Source organism: Aureobasidium subglaciale (assembly GCF_000721755.1).
Source record: "Aureobasidium subglaciale EXF-2481 unplaced genomic scaffold scaffold_0, whole genome shotgun sequence".
In the NCBI taxonomy this organism is placed as follows: Eukaryota; Fungi; Ascomycota; class Dothideomycetes; order Dothideales; family Saccotheciaceae; genus Aureobasidium; species Aureobasidium subglaciale.
The window spans coordinates 1224540-1243180 of NW_013566995.1; the positions used below are offsets into that span (position 1 = coordinate 1224540).

The 18641-nt window shown below is 52.1% G+C and overlaps 7 protein-coding genes across 7 annotated transcripts; 5 read left to right on the top strand and 2 right to left on the bottom strand.

The window, feature by feature from the left end:
• Positions 1–1281: 1281 nt before the first annotated feature.
• Positions 1282–3152, bottom strand: AUEXF2481DRAFT_24869 (uncharacterized protein; the record flags this gene model as incomplete). The annotated part of the gene is made up of 2 exons (XM_013493606.1): positions 1282–3008; positions 3140–3152. 2 exons carry the CDS (start codon positions 3150–3152, stop codon positions 1282–1284), a joined length of 1740 nt encoding a protein of 579 aa, XP_013349060.1.
• Positions 3153–5880: 2728 nt separating this feature from the next.
• AUEXF2481DRAFT_478 (uncharacterized protein) lies at positions 5881–7384 on the top strand (the record flags this gene model as incomplete). Its single annotated transcript, XM_013493525.1, has 5 exons — positions 5881–6115; positions 6332–6452; positions 6882–6946; positions 6993–7078; positions 7232–7384. 5 exons carry the CDS (start codon positions 5881–5883, stop codon positions 7382–7384), a joined length of 660 nt encoding a protein of 219 aa, XP_013348979.1.
• A 1101-nt stretch (positions 7385–8485) lies between these two features.
• On the top strand, positions 8486–10755 carry AUEXF2481DRAFT_34779 (uncharacterized protein). The gene is made up of 6 exons (XM_013493608.1): positions 8486–8611; positions 8666–8732; positions 8786–8808; positions 9210–9384; positions 9471–10072; positions 10129–10755. Exons 1-6 carry the CDS (start codon positions 8547–8549, stop codon positions 10667–10669), a joined length of 1473 nt encoding a protein of 490 aa, XP_013349062.1. The 5' UTR covers positions 8486–8546; the 3' UTR covers positions 10670–10755.
• Positions 10756–11305: 550 nt separating this feature from the next.
• Positions 11306–12172, bottom strand: AUEXF2481DRAFT_480 (uncharacterized protein; the record flags this gene model as incomplete). The annotated part of the gene is made up of 3 exons (XM_013493528.1): positions 11306–11860; positions 11914–11939; positions 12010–12172. The coding sequence occupies 3 exons, from the start codon at positions 12170–12172 to the stop codon at positions 11306–11308; spliced, it is 744 nt and encodes a 247-aa protein (XP_013348982.1).
• Positions 12173–12617: 445 nt separating this feature from the next.
• Positions 12618–13672, top strand: AUEXF2481DRAFT_24872 (uncharacterized protein; the record flags this gene model as incomplete). Its single annotated transcript, XM_013493610.1, has 4 exons — positions 12618–12659; positions 12713–13068; positions 13122–13418; positions 13474–13672. 4 exons carry the CDS (start codon positions 12618–12620, stop codon positions 13670–13672), a joined length of 894 nt encoding a protein of 297 aa, XP_013349064.1.
• A 527-nt stretch (positions 13673–14199) lies between these two features.
• AUEXF2481DRAFT_24873 (uncharacterized protein) lies at positions 14200–15326 on the top strand (the record flags this gene model as incomplete). Its single annotated transcript, XM_013493611.1, has 2 exons — positions 14200–14264; positions 14315–15326. The coding sequence occupies 2 exons, from the start codon at positions 14200–14202 to the stop codon at positions 15324–15326; spliced, it is 1077 nt and encodes a 358-aa protein (XP_013349065.1).
• A 1514-nt stretch (positions 15327–16840) lies between these two features.
• Positions 16841–18526, top strand: AUEXF2481DRAFT_61259 (uncharacterized protein; the record flags this gene model as incomplete). Its single annotated transcript, XM_013493612.1, has 1 exon — positions 16841–18526. The coding sequence occupies one exon, from the start codon at positions 16841–16843 to the stop codon at positions 18524–18526; it is 1686 nt and encodes a 561-aa protein (XP_013349066.1).
• Positions 18527–18641: the final 115 nt, after the last annotated feature.

Below are 18641 nucleotides of genomic sequence, written 5' to 3' on the forward strand. Positions count from 1 at the left end.
TTGGCCATTTGCAAGGGCGACGTCTGATCAATGTCCACGGACTTGTGTAATCTGAACCGCGCAAGCAAAGGCTTTGGAGAACTTGAGACAACAGACTTGGACAAACAACAACCAGAACATCATGCAATCAGCAACAGCAATAGTACAGCATTTAGCAACAGCACAAGTTCAGCATAGCATGGCACAGCATACAGAGCACTGGAGGAAGAACAACACAAGGATTGATCGATCCGTGGAGACATCTCTCGGACTCCCAGGACCTTTATACACTTCCAGATAGCAAGCTAAACATTATACATTGAACCATCATCCCACATGAAACATGCCTCCTATGAACCTTTGTACTCTAATTTTACAAGTTCGTTTCACATAATCTGATCCAAACAAAACTTGGAGGGGCAAGCTTGATTGAAATTGTAATAAAAGCTACCAACTAGATATCTGACCTGCAAACTCTATTTGGCAACTAGAAGCAAAAAAGAACGAGACCCGAGAGTGGTGTAGACAGCATTGATGAGGAAAAAGAGCAACATGAACCATTCCCAAAGGACAATGAAGCAATTGAAAGCAAAGACATGTCAAGAGCAACGACATTCCGAAGTCTGATCAAAGTACCATTCGTCTGATGCGAGACAAGATGACAAGTTGTGTGTGAGAGAGAGAGAAAAAGAGCTTGAGATAACATCAACCACATTAGAAAAAACGAAATCTCGCGGAAGTAGAAAAGGGGTAGTTGTAGATAGGAAAGGAATCACAACAAGATAACAGTGCGAAGCCGAAACAAAACATTGCAGAAGGAGCAAATATGTGTATCGCAAGTACAAGCCTCCCGGAGTGGTGATTGTGCGGAAACCTGAAAGCAAAGAGCCACGCATGTAGTAATCCATAACCATGTCTCGTCTCGTTCTCATTCGTCGATCGTGTGGTGTCGTTCTGCCCGATAATCATGTTTTATGCAGGCCAGTACTGGGTACTGATGGATACTGCCATATGAGTGTCCGGAACGCCTAATGAGTAGCCCTGGAGTCGGCAGTGATGTATGCTCTGATGCGCATGGCGCCATATAAAGCAAAAGGGCCAGATGTGCAAAGTCGAGCGGGCAACGCGCCAGAGAATAGACAGAAAAGCAAAATATCAATAGTCTTGGGGTATGGGGTATGCCGAAAGGAAACAAAAGCAAGTGATCAAGATGCTGTGAAGCATGTCGGGGCCACGCAAGGCAGCCCCTATCTATTCGGACGTATGCGTAGGACCATCCTGGTGGACCGAAGCTGGAGGTGTTTAGAGGTCGTTGATTGTGAACTCGTCTTCTTCCTTGAAGATCGGTTCGTCGGCAGAAGGCCAGTAGCCTTGCACAGGACTGATACCTCCACTGCCACTCTGGAAGCCGGGGCTGAGACTTTGTCCATAGTTGGACTGACCTTCCTGTCCGTGCAAGGGCTCGCCAGCAAGATTGGTGTGGCCTGGGACTCGGAGTCCTGAGCCATGGCCTCGGCTGTAATCCTGGAGGTTGCCGGTAGCAATGAGCTTCTGCATGAGCTCATGGACCTCAGTCTCCATGCGTCTTCCGTCGTCGGTCAAGGTGGCAGACCAATCGTCGCCTCGAGCACGGGCTCTTGCCTTGAGCTCTGCGTTCTCTTCGAGAGTGTGTTTCAAGTACCACAACAGATCTCTAGTCCATGCGACACTTCCATTGAGAATGTCACCCTTGTTTGGGCCCTTGTCCTTGTCATCCATGGGCAAGCCTGTTCCCACACTTGTGGTGGTAGCTCTTCTGCCGTTACCTCCAGCCAACAGGGACGTAGCTTGAGGGGGTGACATGCTGGTGGCGACGATGGAAGGGGAGAGCGGGGCATTTGTCTGGAGATGCTTTCGGACTCTCTCGTCCTCCAGTCTGTGCATTGGAACGAGGCTAGCGAGATCCTGGATGCGTTCATTGATGTTGTCCCGTCTTCTGCGCTCGACGAGGTTGTGAGATTCTCTTCTGCGCTTTCTCTTCGCCTCTTGGGTCTGGAAAGCCGGAGGATTCTCCATCTTTGCAGGCAACGACGATGCTATCTTGCCGTTGGCTCCTGCATTCGAAGACTTGAGCACCTCGGTGATCTGGGGATGCTGCTGGTGCTGCATCAAGGGGTTTGATGGGGAGCCGAAGGGTGACACATCCTGCCATGAGTGGGGATTCGATACGTTCTCCCAGTTATTGACACTCGAACTTTGTCTGTGTCCGACAATGGCCCGAGGCTGCTGGGCCATGGTTGTGGATGGGTACTCGGGATCACCCAAGTGCAGATTGGAGATGCCAGGAGTGTTTGGAGTGGCAGGCGAACGAGAGTCGGAGATCTTACGCTCCATCTGGTGGACTTGAGGGGCGTTCAAGCCGTTCATGTAGCCGCCTGTAGTTGGCACGCTGTACTGGGGGCGAAATTGGCCGTAGTTGAAGTCGTTGACGAAGGGAGACTGGATGGGAGCACCTTCGGGTGTCGAGGAGTAGAAGTTGTTGTTATTGTTGTTGAGGTGTTGCTGGCCCATGTTCATGGGCATGCTGCCTTGGCTGAGGAAGTGCTGGTTGATGTTACCGTTGTTGAACTGGGACTGATGCATGTTGGCGTGGTGGTGGCCATCATCCATGTTGATGCCATCGAGCAGCTCGTCGTCGGCGAGGCCAGAGTTTCCCATGTTGAAACTCGACGACATGTTCTGGGGGGCAAAGGCCGAGTTGAAGTTGGAGTTGCCCATGGCATGGTCGCCGTTGCCGTTCATGCCGTTTTGCATGTGGTGTGAGTTCATGTTGAAGGCCGAGGGCTGTTGGTATTGATGTGGTTGGAAGGAGAAGTCTGTGGGTTCGGACTTGATGTATGGAGAGCCAGCGCCGGCCATTTCGGGCTTGACTGCCAACGAATCGAACTCGAAGGGCTCGTCGAAGGTGAACTCTAGCGGCGAGTCGTGTTGTGGGTTGTGAGTGTCCTGATGCGTCTCAAAGGGTGGGAAGGTGGTCAATGATGTGGGAGCTAAACAAGCAGGAGCGTTAGCCGCACTTTCTTATTTCCGATTAAGCAACCAAAGTCCATGATCGTCACAAGCCTGGCCCGTGGGTCCGAGGCAGCAACGAGTATGTGACTGGGGGATGAGCAATACTCACGGACTATAGGCATCACTTTGGTGTGTAGTGATGATGTGTGTAGTTGGAAGCTGTGATGCCACGCTCAAGCAGAAACCAAAGAGCAGATGTCCGGAGGCGGGAAGTCTGCAGGCACAGGAAATGGTTTGCTTCAGCGGGCAAGAGATGTGGCGCGGGAAGCAGTTCGGTTGGTCGAGTCGCTCCAGTCAGATCTTGTCTCAGCGGTTGTGGAATGGTTAGCCGTGTCGCACAGCAGCTGTAACGATGTAGTGGTAGATGACGTCGCGGTTATCGGCTGTGAGATGTGTGGTCGAGGCGTCTGCAATTCTGTGGTGCGATAGGATTAGCATCAGGACAAGAGTGGATGAAGAAGCAGATGTGGACTGGGTTATATGGGCAGGACAGGCAGGGCAGGGCAGCAACAAGCGCATGAACGCATGACGAATGCCAGGGAAGCGGTTCGAGTCGGATCACCGACCCGACAGCGTGTCTACTGTCAGGGAGCAGAGCGGCTGCATACAAGCGCGACACAGGCGATACGGCCTGGCTGTCGAGCCATAAATAGGAAAAGGGCAAGGGGAGAGGTGCGACGGCACTCACCTGGCAGGCGTGTTTCGCTTGGTCTGCACGCAGGGCAGCAGACAATAGTGAGAACGCGACGGGCAGATGGCACAAGATTATTTGTTGCGCTCTTGGGTGTGGGCGCGAGAGAAGTATGGCGGGGTCAGAGCAGCGATGCGCCGTACGACTCAAATATGGGCGGACGTGGAGTATGACACTCGCAGCACGAGCAGGGAAGCGGCGGGCGGCGGGGTGCTTTTGCGCCGGAGGAAGATGCCAAGACAGTCCACAACCCAGTCCGAGTCAGCCGGTGTGGAATGTGTCAGAGAGAAACCCCCCGAGATATATTTCTCGAGGAAGGAGGGGTGGGTGCAATGAGTCGTCGCTGAGGGTGAGACGACGACGGTAGACGGAAGGTGGTGGAGAGGAAGGGGGAAGGAGCGAGGAAAGGGCGAAGGTGAGTCGAGTCAATTAGCACGACCCCGTCTTTGCTGTCGTTGCTTTCTCCAGACTTGGCCGTTTCAAGGCGGTCAGGGTGTCGAAGCTCAGTGTGGGATGGCGCCGGGCGAATTGCGGACAGGGCGTGGGTCGGCCAGGACGATCAGCGCGGAGAATAATCAAAATCAATGATGTTGATTTATTCTGATCGAGGTAGTGTGTAAAGTACGAGAGTCTGTACTGATACTGTGCTGCTGAGGCGGCGGCGGTGTGCAGGATGCGGTACCAGAGGACTTGTCTAGTAGCAGAGGCTATGGTCTAAGCGAGCACGAGCAGGTTCTCGAGCGACAGGATGATAATAAAGCTGACCAAAGGGGAGTGATTGTGTTGCGCCGTCGAGGGAAAGGCGGATGCCGTATACATATATACCCCCCGATCCGTCCAAACGCCTCTCTCACCCTGAGGCTCCGGCGTGTAAAGGAGGGCGACCGTGACGACTGCACTCGAGATACCGTCTCACGCTAGGGCACGACAGAGTGACTCGTGTGCAGGACATGATCCACATTGCCGGAGCGCCCTGCCTTGTATTTTTTGTAGATGCCCTTCGCAGACTAAAATCATGTATGTACAAACGGCGTCTGAGCGCGTCAAAACTTGCTGCTGAGCCACAGATAGCAGCGGCCACTCTTAGGCGGCCGCTGCTGGCCTGGCCTGGCGCACGCACACACACACACATACACACTCACCCTCCTGTGCTCTCTCGCACGCAGGCAGCTTCGTATCTACATGCCCGGTCGTTGCGACTTGCCCCAAGCTCAAACGGCGATAGTAACAAAGCAGCTGCAAGAGCAGCGATCCATCGATCCACGCCCCCGAGACAGACTCGTCAAGTATGCAATATAACATGCCTCTGCAAGTCGCGCTGACATGGTCTCGGGTCGGACGAAGAGACAAAGCGCCCTTGACACCGGAAAGACGAGGCCGGCGACGCCTCTCATTACGGTCGAGGGTAAGTGGACGTGCAAGTCTCGCAGCAGAGCCGGTCGAGGTTGTGGAGAAGAGCTCTAGAGCGATTAGCAAGGTGACGGGGTGCGCATAGACTCGCAGTAATAGCCAAGCATTTGCGCACTAGCTAGCTCGGGCCGGCGCTGGATTGGCTTGAGCGGCGTGCTTGCATGATTGGGAAGTCCGTGTGGGGGGCAGCTCTTGCTCGTCCTTTCCCAGTTTGAGGTCGAATGCCACGGATTGCGCGCGACCAAATCACAAGGAGCAAGTGCTTGTCCGGCGGTGCCTATTTCGACACAGAGAGTCACTTGGGCCATCTTCTCGCCGATCATCTGCACTCTGCACGCAATCCCGCGCTTGCAGTCCAGCAGAACGAAGCTCGTCCACTCGGCCCTCGACCAGGCAGCGTCGTCAGGACTGCAGCCTTTGACCACTTTTCTGCACCCTCCAAAACGCCTACACTATCCACCCACTCCCGTCCCAATCGGTAGTTGCGGAGCTCGTGCGTCTTCTGCTGCTGCTACTGCCACTGCCACTGCTGCTCCCGCTACTCTAACGATTACGCTCCCCAAGGACGCCCACGCGCTCTCCCGCTCCCTGCCGCACGCCCCTGCAGCAGTTAGGCTACGATACACCTCGACGTAACCTGTCCGTCGTGTCTTGTTTCTTCCTGATCTGTCCTCTGCTACACCCACCCCTCGTCTCTGGACCCAACGCTCGCCCTCGCCCTCGCTTTCGTCTGCGCCCGCTCCTTCGCCATGGCTTCTTCGTCCTTTCGTGACTCAATGAATTCGCTGGGCTGGAGCCGTAGAGAGCCCGCCGCTATACCTGCAACGACGTCCAACTCCTCCAATCCACTTCTTGGCAAGCTGCAGTCGCTCAATCCATTTGGACAAGGGGGCTATGTCAGACTGCCTCTGTACGAGAATGAGGGGCCAGGTGCTCCTCTGCCCGCCCGCACCCGACGCGAAGAGGAAGAAGGGTGGTTTGCGCGTACGTGCCTACATTTCTTCTGATATCATTACTTCCCTCCAGCATGGTCTGCATCGTATCATCCGGCGCACGAGGTTCTACGTAGCTTCGAGCCAATCTGCGCCCACTCGCGCTAGAAGCCTCTGGCAGGGAGCGCGAGTGACTATGCCAGAGTTCCTGCGTTTCCTCAGAGATGTCCTGCCATGGTTGCTTCGGACCGCTGACTTGATATTCCAGTTAGCCGTTGGGACCGCTTGCTCGTCTTTGGTGCCCTGAACCTCGCCGCGATCGCTTTATTTGTCGTATGTTTCACTCTGATGCCAGTCCTGACCCTGCGCCCCAGGAAATTTGCAATCCTGTAAGTCTGCTCTATCGGGGTGGTGTGCGACCAAATTGCCGCATCATCATCATCTTCATCATCACATCCTCTTTTTTCTTGTGCCCTCTCTCTCTGTCACATATCATCAAACCGCGCTATCGTCTTTTGATATGGCGTTTCCATGCAGCCACGCGCGGTGGGGTCGCCGAATGGTCGCCACCCCGCCCAGCTTCGAGGTCTGGTCATGCGGCTGCTCCCATGCCTTCCTTAGTTCCCGCTCCAGGGCACGAACAAGATTACTAGCGTCTCTCTTAATCTTTGCACCAGCCATACATTCCTCTTGTGTGGCCACCTTTATCTCGACTCCGCACTGTCACCCGATTTAGCTGCTTTCTCTGATCGCTCCAATTACCTCTCCTGCTCGCTCTTGCTTTACGGCCGCTACGGATAAGGCTAACAAATCACCAGATGGTCCATGGCTTCAGCTCTCTTCCTCACCTCCTGGGCCGTCATGATGGGCCCATACACATACAGTGAGTCTCGTTGCCTAATTCGTCGATCTCCCTAACGGCCGTACAGTCAAGCATCTGCTTTCGACCGAGCGTTTGCCCTTCACTGGAACCTATTTTGGATCCATCGCATTGACCTTGTACTTTGCTCTCGGTGTAAGTGAATTCATTCTCCGTTGTTTACTCTATTGGAAACCTCAAGTCATGCAGAAATACTGTGTACTTGTATACCCTCACTCTTGTTTTATTCGTCCCGTCCCTCTGTGACTCGATATTACAACGCAATGCAAGCCAGCTGACCACCCGTAGCTCCGCAGCACTCTTCTGACCTTGATATCTTCCATCATACAACTTGTCTGCCTGGTGTGGTATTTGGTAAGCTATTTCCCGATGGGCTCCACCGGCCTGCGCTTCGCCGCCAGGTTCGGAGGCAGCCGTATAACCGCTTGGATGAACGAGTAATCAGCAAATTCGTAAGATGTGGTGCATTTCCACCGAATATACAACGTCCAGCCAACCCCTCACCAATCGTTTTTACGTTTCTTACTGTATTGCCTCATGCATCGACATTGTGGCTTGACGGCTTTCGAGCACTCTAATGTACTCTTAGTCCGTATTCGTGTAAATGCGTGCTGCTCCTGGATCAGTGCCGCCGGCGAATGAACATCTTGAGGCTGGTGGGTGTTGTGCCGAGACACTCCGTTTTCCTGTTTGAGAGAGCACTGGGCAACGGTTGACGCACGCACTACTATCTTGACGCATCCACAATCCCTGTTATAGAAGCACCTGTATATCTCATTTCTCCATGGCGTTCGGCGAGCTGATGGCGCGCTGAAGAAGCGATGAGGGATCGACCTGGCGCAAAGTGATGACGCTATCCATAAACGCTTGATCACCATCAACACTCGGCCGCTGCTGACCGCCTCAGTAGCTGCATGAAGGTGGATTGCGTGGATACAAGCACGGGATATCTTTGGCAGCGGTTGTAACTCCGAAGGGGGCTTTGCCTTTCAACTGCAAGATTGACTTTGCGCCATCGTCGCGATCTCGTAGACAATTCTCCGTGCCCTTGCACGATCCCTGTAACAGGGTCTTCAGAGACTGAGAAGGACTGAGAGGCTTTCTAGACATCACGAATCAGTGCAGGAAACGTTCTACATCCTTACGCTGTTCGAAGCTCCTGACCTCGGTACGAAGATCCACAAAGATACCGGACATGCAACCAGTACAATTATTTGAGCTTCACCTAATCTTGCGATAGCGGGACTGCGCGGGCGGTCAGAGGGACAAAACGGCCGGAACCAAGATTTGGCAACTTCAAATTCGACCTCACATGTAGCATGCTCGGCGCATTCTATTATCGCGGTAGAGCAAGAGATGACACCTTGGGATACGATGCAGATTTCCGTAAACTATGTAGATTCTGTTGTATGATACAGCCATGCTTTCGGCAGATGATCTCGGCTTGATCCCCACATCATGCCCCACTACTCCGCCTTGATGCGACGGCAGTGGAGCTTTCGGGAGAGACAGTCCATTGAAAGCGCCGAGTATTTCTATCTCTTCGAAACTCCTTTCGTTCTCTTTCAATTGCGGTAACATAGATTACGTTTAATTCTATAACATGGCACTCGCAAACAAGAAGGTAGAGAAACTCGATCGTCCTGACGAGTACCAGAAGATATTCCAGTAGGCGTTTCACGCCGACCTCTACTTACATTATCACGCTGACCACCATCAAAGCTGGGCAGAGACGCAACAGAATGGTGCAGTGCCTTCATTTGCAACCCGCAAAAATGATCCTTACCAGGTGAGTGTCATTCGCTCAAGCAGGTCTCGGTGAAATTACTAACAAAGTCACAGTATCAAGCTGGATTCAACAATCAGTATGTCAAGACCCTGCATTGGCAAGATTTCTTCTTGTCCCGAATCATTGGCAGCGGGCGACCCCAGGTGGCTTTGTGATTGCATACAGACAGCCTGCAATGCACTGTGATGGAACGACTTGAAGGCGTGAAGCCCGGACATTCGGGTTCGGAGAATCACAGTCTGCATCTCAACAGTCCTCGAAAAGCTACTGCAAGGCGGTCATGTCTACTTCGATGGTTGGTGGCTGAAGCCTCAACTTCGATGTTTGCTGCAATCCCGATAGTCTGGGTTTCTACGTCCCTTGCTGCTCTGCCTTACAGCCGTGATCCATGGAAGCGCTTTACCATTGATTCGGATAAGCAAAGAAACCCTGTATTCGTCACCTCCATGGCCTTTACTGACGCAAGTCTTTGTGTAGTTTCGAGTCTGAGGCGGTGCCTGGCACCATTCCTCGTGGTCAAAACAGTCCGAGATGTGTGCGATTTGGCCTTTACGCAGAGCAGATGACTGCATCTGCTTTTGTTGCACCGAGACACTTAAACAAGAATGCTTGGCTCTACAGATCGAGACCAGCAGTCGCACACCAGGGGTTTGTACGTTTGTCTCAGCTTGAAACCACCATTCTTAGACCTTCCTTCTCCAAATCTGGGAAATACAGAAGTCTGACGCGGCCATACAGACCAACTTGCCTGACAACTCAAATACTGAGACCAACTTTTTGCCTATCAACCCGCGCGTCCATGTCTCGCCGACTCAACTTGCCTGGCTTCCTTTTGATATTGCCGAGACGAAGCATGATTTCGTCGAGGGGCTCTGTACCATTGCCGGGTCTGGCGATCCAACCTTGAGAGAGGGTCTGGCAACACATGTCTTCACAGCCAATGTCTCTATGGAGAACAAAGCATTTGTCAACTCTGATGGCGACTTTTTAATCGTGGCTCAGGAGGGTGCACTTGACATTCAGACCGAGTTTGGCAAACTATACGTTCAGCCAGGCGAGATTTGTGTCATTCAGCGTGGCCAACGTTTCAAGGTGAATGTCGAGGGTCCTACTAGAGGATACATCCTCGAGATTTGGGGTGCCAACTTTGAGCTGCCAGAACTTGGAGCAATCGGTGCCAACGGATTGGCCAATGCCAGAGATTTCCTGAGCCCGGTTGCGTATTACACGGTCACCAAAGATGACCCCTGGAAGATTGTGTACAAGCTTGGTGGCAAATTCTTTGAGAGCAAACAGAAACACTGCCCCTTTGATGTGGTCGCCTGGCATGGAAACTACGTGTATCTCTTCCTTTTCTCTCTGCAACTTTTACGGCCGAATCTAATGCATCTCTCAGGCCTTACAAATACGACTTGACCAAGTTCGTCAACATTGGAAGCATCAGTGTCGATCACATCGACCCGTCCATCTTCTGCGTCTTGACGGCACGCTCGCGCGACCCAGCAGCTCCTCTAGCCGACTTCCTTATCTTCTCACCTCGCTGGGATGTTGCCTCGAACACGTACCGCCCTCCATACTACCATCGTAATGTCGCTTCCGAGCTGATGGGTCTCATCTACGGCGAGTACGCGGGCCGTAGCGACGAGTTCCAACCTGGAGGTGTCAGTTTCGAATGCGGCATGGTCCCTCACGGCGTGGCGTATCAGGAGTTCAAGGCCGCTTCTGCACAGCCGCCTCCAGAGATGCGCATCTCGGAGGGTGCAGTAGCTTTCATGTTTGAGAGCTCCAGACCATTCACAATCACCGATTGGGCTATTAAAAGCGACAAGATTCACGAGCATGATCCGGCTATGTGGGATGACCTAGTCGACAACTTCTCGCAGCATAAGGATGAGGTTGATGAGATCTTGAAGAAAGCGGGGAAGCTGAGCTTGTAGGCGTATGTATTGTGCAGAGATCATGATTGGTCGCAATGCACTTTGTGGTAGACAGGTCATTTGCGTAGCTGCTTTTGCATGTGAAGATGTTCATTTTTCTTTTAGCTGTTACAAGCTCATATTCCCGGTGATGTATTCTGCTATGCGCTAGGCAGAGATGCGAAACAAGGTGGGTGACACTTTGATAGGTGCTCGTCTATTCGGCTCCAAAACCAGGTCTCTTACTAGCTGTGACAGGTTTTGCTTTCCCTTCGCAAGTTGCTCCTGCACACGTATCATGCATGATGGCGTTCGTCATCGCAGACGTCGATTTTCGTATCACACATACTCATTTTCAGGGTTCTGGCCATGTGACGAGGCGATCCAGAAGCGGCCGCCTGGTCAAGCCCTCATGTACAAGGCCATACATGAATTTTGACAGCCAATCATTCGGATACTGCGAACCGCACGAGTTTTCAGAGACACGGCAAGGCGGAACGCTGCAGACAGCCGATGTCAAAATTGCTGCTCATCTTATGGTCCGCGCTGCGGGTTGGCGCAGAACATGTTTCGGGAGCACGAACGCCGCTACGTGACTTCGGGCAGAGGCATCACTGGAATCAGCGGTTCAGTGCAGTGTATTGGTTCTCGCTTGGATCAATCGTCGTCGTCGTCTGATGAGTAGGCCGCGAGACCAAGAGCGGCAGCGGGTTTGGGGGATGCTGAAGCACGAACTGTCGCCGGTGCCTTGTTGACCTGGTCGGAAACGACCTCGTCCATGGCCGCAACGAGTGGTTGCACAGGTTTGGCCGACGCAGATTGGCTCGCAGGCGCAGGACCAGGACTCGGCGGTGACTGCTTCTTGTCGTCTGATACTGCTCCTGATGTTGCTCCTGCATCTTCAGTCATCTGTGCCATGGAAGAAGAGCTCTTGCGCAGCTTGATGCCTGCAATCGCTTCCTTCTCCCGGTTTCTTTTACGCTTGCGAGCATTGAATGCCCAGGTGTCGCTTTCAGATTGATTGCTCGCCTCAGGCGCAGCCTCGCGGGAAGCTTTCTCGGTATCTTCTTGCTGTCGCCTGAAGGCTTCAAGTTGCTCAGCAGTCTCCTTTCTTACAGCATCCTCCTTGGCTCTCGTCGTTTCCATGACGGTATCCAGAAACTCGACTTCATCTTGATCCAATGACCTGAATTGATTCTTGAGTTTAGCTGCCTGCAAGAGATTCGTCAGTGAGTGAAAAATCAAGATCAGGTGGTTTCGCCTACCTCTTCAAAGGCGTCCTGCTTCGCATCTACGAGTTGTCAGTGTCCCGTCCTGCAAGGATGCTATCTCTCATCAACGATCGCTGCTCAAGCACACACCTTTATTAGCCTGAAGCACCTCGTACAAGCTCTTTCCGCCGTGCTGTCTGCTTTCATCCTCCTTCTTCCGTCGCGCAGCTTCAATTTGTTCTTGTGCTTTCAGCCATTCATCATCGCGTTCGGTGGGTTTGTCCACAGTTCCTCCCGAGACAAAGCGCGACATGATCACCTCGAGTGTGAATGCAATGCACAATGCGACAGACCCTTGCGCTGAACAACAATCGTCTCGGTGTTTCTGCTTCGGCCAAAATATGAAGCTATGACGGTGTTTGCCAAGCAAAAGTAGGGTTTCAGCTCCTTCTGCAGAGCTTATCCGGCGGCTAAATCCCAATACAGTAGGTGGGCTATAGCGGGGTCGGTGATGTGGCCAGAGAGCGTGGAAGGTACACGCGGACGGAGGTGGATAGGCGTGGACACAGGCTGAAGTGTAGGATTCCTTCGCCGCATCATGTCCCGCCGGGAAGCACGAGATAGGTGGAGATAGGTGGGGATACGTTATTGGGATAGGTCTTAAAACATTTCTCGCACTTCGCTGTGACCTTTCCTCTTTCTCCTCACTACTACCAACTCTTTACAACTCACCAAAGACATCACAATCAACCGCAATCATGTCTAACGAATGGACCAAGAAGACCTTCACCCTCAACACCGTAGGTTGCGCTGCTCAATGCACAGAAGACAGAGATGAACTGACAAATTGCAGGGTGCTAAGATTCCCGCCGTCGGTCTCGGTACCTGGCAATCCAAGCCCAACGAGGTCCGCGAGGCCGTCAAGGCAGCTCTCCTTGCTGGCTACCGTCACATCGACACTGCTCTTGCCTACGGCAACGAGGCTGAGGTCGGTCTCGGTATCAAGGACTCTGGCGTTCCCCGTGAGGAGATCTGGATCACCACCAAGCTTGACAACCCCTGGCACAAGCGTGTCGAAGAGGGTATCACTTCTTCGCTCAAGGACCTCCAGACCGATTACGTTGACCTGTACTTGATGCACTGGCCTTCGTCCACCGACCCCGACGACCTCAAGAAGCACTACCCTGACTGGAACTTCGTCGACACCTGGTAAGAACTTCTGCTATTCGTACCGTCTTGAATCTCTACTTACCTCGGAACAGGAGAGAGCTTCAGAAACTGCCCGCATCTGGCCGCGTCAAGAACATTGGTGTCTCCAACTTCGCTATCAAGAACCTCGAGATTCTCCTCAAGGACGAGTCATGCAAGACTGTCCCCGCCGTCAACCAGGTCGAGCTCCACCCCAACAACCCCTCCCCCAAGCTCATCGACTACTGCAAGGAGAAAGGTATCCACTGCACTGCCTACTCCTGCCTCGGATCCACCAACTCCCCTCTCGCTCACGACGAGGCCCTGAAGAAGATTGCTGAGAGTAAGGGCAAGTCTACTGCTCAGGTCCTGTAAGTTCATCCTCACCCACTTACTATCGAGTCGCGATCTAACGGAGATGAACAGGCTCATGTGGGGTCTCCAGCGCGGTACCTCGGTCATCCCCAAGTCCGTCACCGCCTCAAGAATCGAGGGCAACTTCCAGCTTGATGGCTGGTCATTGACCGACGACGAGATGAAGACGCTCAGCAGCCGTCCCGACCGCTTCAAGGTCTGCGGTGATGCCTGGTTGCCCGTCAAGGTCTTCTTCGGTGACGACGAGTAAATCCCTGAGCTCGCTGGCGAGTCATGACTTTCAAAAATGTAGATACCTTAACGGCAGATGATACCATTCAAAATTGATTATACGTTCTTTTTTGCTACGAAACAAAATATTGTTTGTTTGCTCTTGTCAACAACGCAAACATAACTGGTGACGAGGTGGCGGCGTTTTCGTACGAGATTGCGTGGAGAGAGGCACGCGACCAGAACTTGGCGTGAAGGCGCAGCTCTTGAATGTCACAGAATGTCACCGGCGTTCGTTCTGTCTCTGTCGCCGCCGAGAAAACGGATTCAATCGTTTCCGTTATGTGTCGGCCTCATAATCTGCTTGTCCCAACCTTGCTGTCGCGTGAACGTATAATCAAAGCTTGCTGCTCCTAATCGTGGGCGCCTGCTGTTCTCCCTTACTTCAACTCTTCGTGTGCTGCTACACAAAACCACTGTTAGCAAACGAATTATTCTTTTCCTTTCTAGCTCGTCGTATCATAACAACACTTTTCTATTACGGTACGAAGATTTCCTCATACCGGCATGGCGATCGATATGCCGCCCGCCAAATTAATCATAGCCTACGCGCTCGATTGGATATTAATCATGTAGGTAGTATACAGCGTCTGTGTGTACCTTGTCTAATTCTTATCCTCAGTGCCATTGCCGCAGTAGGTGGCGGAATTTCTTACGTCAAACCATACCATCGGCCATTTTCACTTCTCGATCTTGCCATCAGCTTCCCATACGTCGATCATGATGAGGTCTCGACAGTGACTCTCGTCGTTGTTTCCTTGATTGTACCGGCTGTCATCATAGCCATTGTCACTGCTTTGTTCGTTCCAGCCTTCTCGCGCTCCAGTATCCGCGACCAACGTTATTGGAAGCGCAAACTATGGGAGTTCAACTCTGGTTGGATGGGTCTTGGGCTTAGCTTCGCACTCGCCTTCTTCATCACTACTGGAATTAAGAACTTGATTGGAAAACCACGACCAGATTTGCTGGCAAGATGTCAACCGGATCTGAACGATATCGCAGCACATGTTGTTGGTGGATATGGTCAGGATATCTCGCAAAGATGGACACTGGTCAGCTCGTCTATCTGCACGCAAACGAATCAGAAGCAATTGGATGAGGGTTTCCGCAGCTTCCTCAGCGGCCACTCGTCAATGTCTTGGTCTGGACTGCTCTACCTCTCACTTTGGTTGGCATCGAAGTTCAACATGCTGATCCCCTATCTTGGCCACAGTGCACCACCCAGACGCAACGACGAAGACGAGACCGAACAACAACCTAGGGATCGCGCCGCCGCCCCACCAGTCTTTGGCGCCATCATAGTATTGATTCCCATCTGCGTCGCCTTCTTCGTCTGCTCTACTCGCTACGTCGACTTCAAACACCAAGGCATTGATATCTTTTCTGGTAGCGTGTTGGGAATCATAACTGCATGGATCGGTTTCCGCTGGTACCATGGAAGCCTAACAAGGGGGCAGCCTTGGACGTGGAGTCCTAGATCCAAGGATCGTGCATTTGCTGTCTCCAGTGGGACACATGGCTGGATCGGTGACGGAGTCGACGGAGTCGCGATGAGGGAGAGGCCACAGAGGATGCAAAGAACTAGGGATATCGACATTGAGGCTGGTGGCTCTGGCGATCCCATTGTCAAATGAGGAGCAGGCGCTCATCATCATGTACGCTCGATCACCGAGACTCTTTCATATCCATTCCAAGTCTCCCGAAAACCATAAGTTAGATCGTGAGCTTTCAATCTAGGTAGCGAGCCAGTCGGACCTCTCCACGTGATCTCTTGTTGCGACGGTGTCCGGCGCGGGGGCATGGTCAGCCCCTACCTGTACCCCTTCTTGTCCGTCATGTCCTTGGTTCAAATCAGTCAGTGGCTGATTGTCTCTTTTTTCATTTACTACAGATGTAGTCTTATACTTCTTGCGACGAATTGATTGATAACCAGCTTCTACTGGCTGCTTGCCCGTTCTTCATTGCCAGATTAAATGGTATGGACTGTGCGTCTTATGGGGGGTCGTGTTGTCTTCAACTCCTATCCTCTAGAGCTTCAAGCTCCTTGTAGTCACCCACCTGGACATTGCTGACCGTATCACGGGAGTCTGCATATTTATCGTCGCATCTAGCAAGATGTAGAGAAAGCAAGAGAAGTCAAAACTTGCCAGTAACGTGGACAGTCTGCACAATGTCTTGTCGCCAGAAGCCAGTTTTGAGTCGGGAAAGTCCAGATATGTATGTCAACTACAATACGATTCAATAGGCCATGACACCACACAGGAAAGCACCAGGTGTCAGACCAGAGCCCTAGCCTCCATTCTGCCGAACTGGGATGAGATTTTCATCACAACGTCGCCGTCTACGTTGGTCATAAGTCAGGACCAGGGTTATCCCCACGGCAGAAAAGTGTTGGTCGTTATCTGCGGAACGTTGCCGCGGTATTTTCGCTTAGTACATTTCTGTAGTATTCGTTATGAACCTGTTAGTAGTTATCCCATCCCTGGAACACTTAACAAGCCTTTGCTCGAGAATGGGGTCTGGTAAGGACTACAGCGATGCATCACAACAGAATCTGGCCGGGGTTATCAGGCTTGGCAATTCCGATTAGTTGGATCGACTACCTCAATGTTAAGCATCAGCATTATGGGTCACGTAGATCAGATGATATCTGACAGGATCGAAAGCACATGTATCAAGTGTTCCTATCAATTTGATACCTGCGAGTCGGGAAAAGCAGCAATCATGTTAGCGGAGGTATCTAGTTCTTTAGGACCCTTGTCATACAGACGTTCAAGGCCCGAGGACGCAGTGTTAGACAGTTCAACCATGATCTTGTGTGATCGTTCAAGATGGAGTCCACCTGCGATTGAAGCAAAAGTAGTACATCACTGTGGATGGAGATGTCACTGCAAACGCGATCAGAAGTCGCGACGTGCCGCAGTCGCGTTTGCTCAGAACTCCACGCGGCACGAGCGTCGACTGACCCTGTTTATGTTAAGCTTTTTGCGCACATGCACGTGATATCGGGTGGCTTCGATTGGTGCGTCATTAGGGGCAATTTCGTTTTCGACCAGTGAAACTGCAAACTCACCACCCGAGTCCTCGAACGATGCGAGACTTGTGAACATTCTCTTCTCCCCAATCCATACAGCAGGAGTCCGTCAACATGTCCGAAGAACAAGAGATTCCGGAGGAGCAACAGGCTCAGGTTGTGTCCGAACATCTTCCTTCTGGTTACACTGCCGAATTTGGCGAGGCCACCGGCAACAACGATTCTGGGGTTGAGTCTTCTCTGAACCTCCAGGGTGGAGATATACACAGAGATATCTTCAAGCTCAATGCCAACCCCCGCCAGGCACTGCATCAAAGAGCCGCCACATTCTCTGCTCCTCGTGCGCGCAGAGAAAGCTGGGATTCTGAATTGACAGCTTCTCAAGCACGAGCTCCTGGCGCTTTCCGTCGTCAATACATGCAAAGACAGCATGCTTTCAGCAGTGCAACAATGCCCGTCACCAGGAATTTCGTCGAGTTTTTGAGCCTTTATGGAAGCTTCGCTGGTGAAGACCTCAACGAGTCCGACGACGAAGCAGTCGAGGACGAGTCAGATGAGGAAGAGGCTCCTGCAACCGAGAGAAGACCTCTGCTTGGTCGTCGCAAGTCATCTAGAGCAGCCGCCAAGGGTGATGCTGGCACAGTCAAGTCCTTCTTCACCCTCCTCAAGGCTTTCATCGGTACCGGCATCATGTTCCTCCCAAAGGCTTTCAACAATGGCGGTATCTTGTTCTCATCCATCACTCTGGTTTCGATCTCGGCCGTTTCAATGCTTGCTTTCCATCTATTACTCAAGTGCCGCAACCAGTATGGTGGTGGTTATGGTGATCTTGGTAAGGCCATCGCTGGAGACAAGATGAGGTCCCTCATCCTTGCCTCGATCACCATCTCACAAATCGGCTTCGTTTGTGCAGGTGTCGTCTTCGTGGCTGAGAATCTTCACTCATTCCTCTCTGCTGTGGTCAAGGGCGATATGCCTATCTCAGTTCGCGCATTGATCGCGATGCAGCTCATCGTTCTGGTACCTCTGTCCTTCATCCGTAACATCTCGAAGCTCGGCCCCGTCGCAATGTTGGCCGATGTATTCATCATGATCGGTCTCGGCTACATCTACTATTTTGATATCGCTACGATCGCTAAAGAAGGCATTCACCCCACCGTTCAGCTGTTCAACCCGGACCATTTCACATTGACCATTGGATCGGCTATCTTCACTTTTGAAGGCATCGGCCTCATTCTGCCAATTCAGTCTTCTATGAAGAAGCCCCAAAACTTTGAGTGGCTTCTAGCTGTGATTATGCTCATCATCACCGTCATTTTCACCTCAGTCGGCGCCTTGTGTTACGCCACTTTCGGAGACAACACGCAGATTGAGATCATCTCCAACTTCCCTCAAGACAGCAAACTTGTCAACGCCGTCCAGTTCTTGTACTCCATGGCCGTACTTTTCGGCAACCCAGTGCAGTTGTTCCCTGCTATGCGTATCATCGAGGGAAAGCTGTTCGGTCACCTGTCCGGGAAGAAGGACGCGCTCACCAAATGGAAGAAGAACGCTTTCCGAACTTTCCTGACTGGTGTCTGTATTGCCATTGCTATCGCAGGCGCCGGCAACCTGGACAGATTTGTCGCTTTGATTGGCTCCTTTGCATGTGTACCTCTGGTGTACATTTACCCTCCTCTTCTGCACTACAAGGGATGTGCACAGACTCGTCTCGCGAAGGCTGGTGATATTATCTTCATGTCGATCGGCCTTGGTATGATGGTATACACGACTGGTGTCACGCTGGTCAACAGTTTTTAGGAAAATGTAGCACGAAGTGCGCACTGTAACCAGTAATCAGGGCTGATTTTGTACAATACTTGGAACGTTAACGACACACGATCACTTACATCGCCTGTAAAAAGAACAGCCCCTT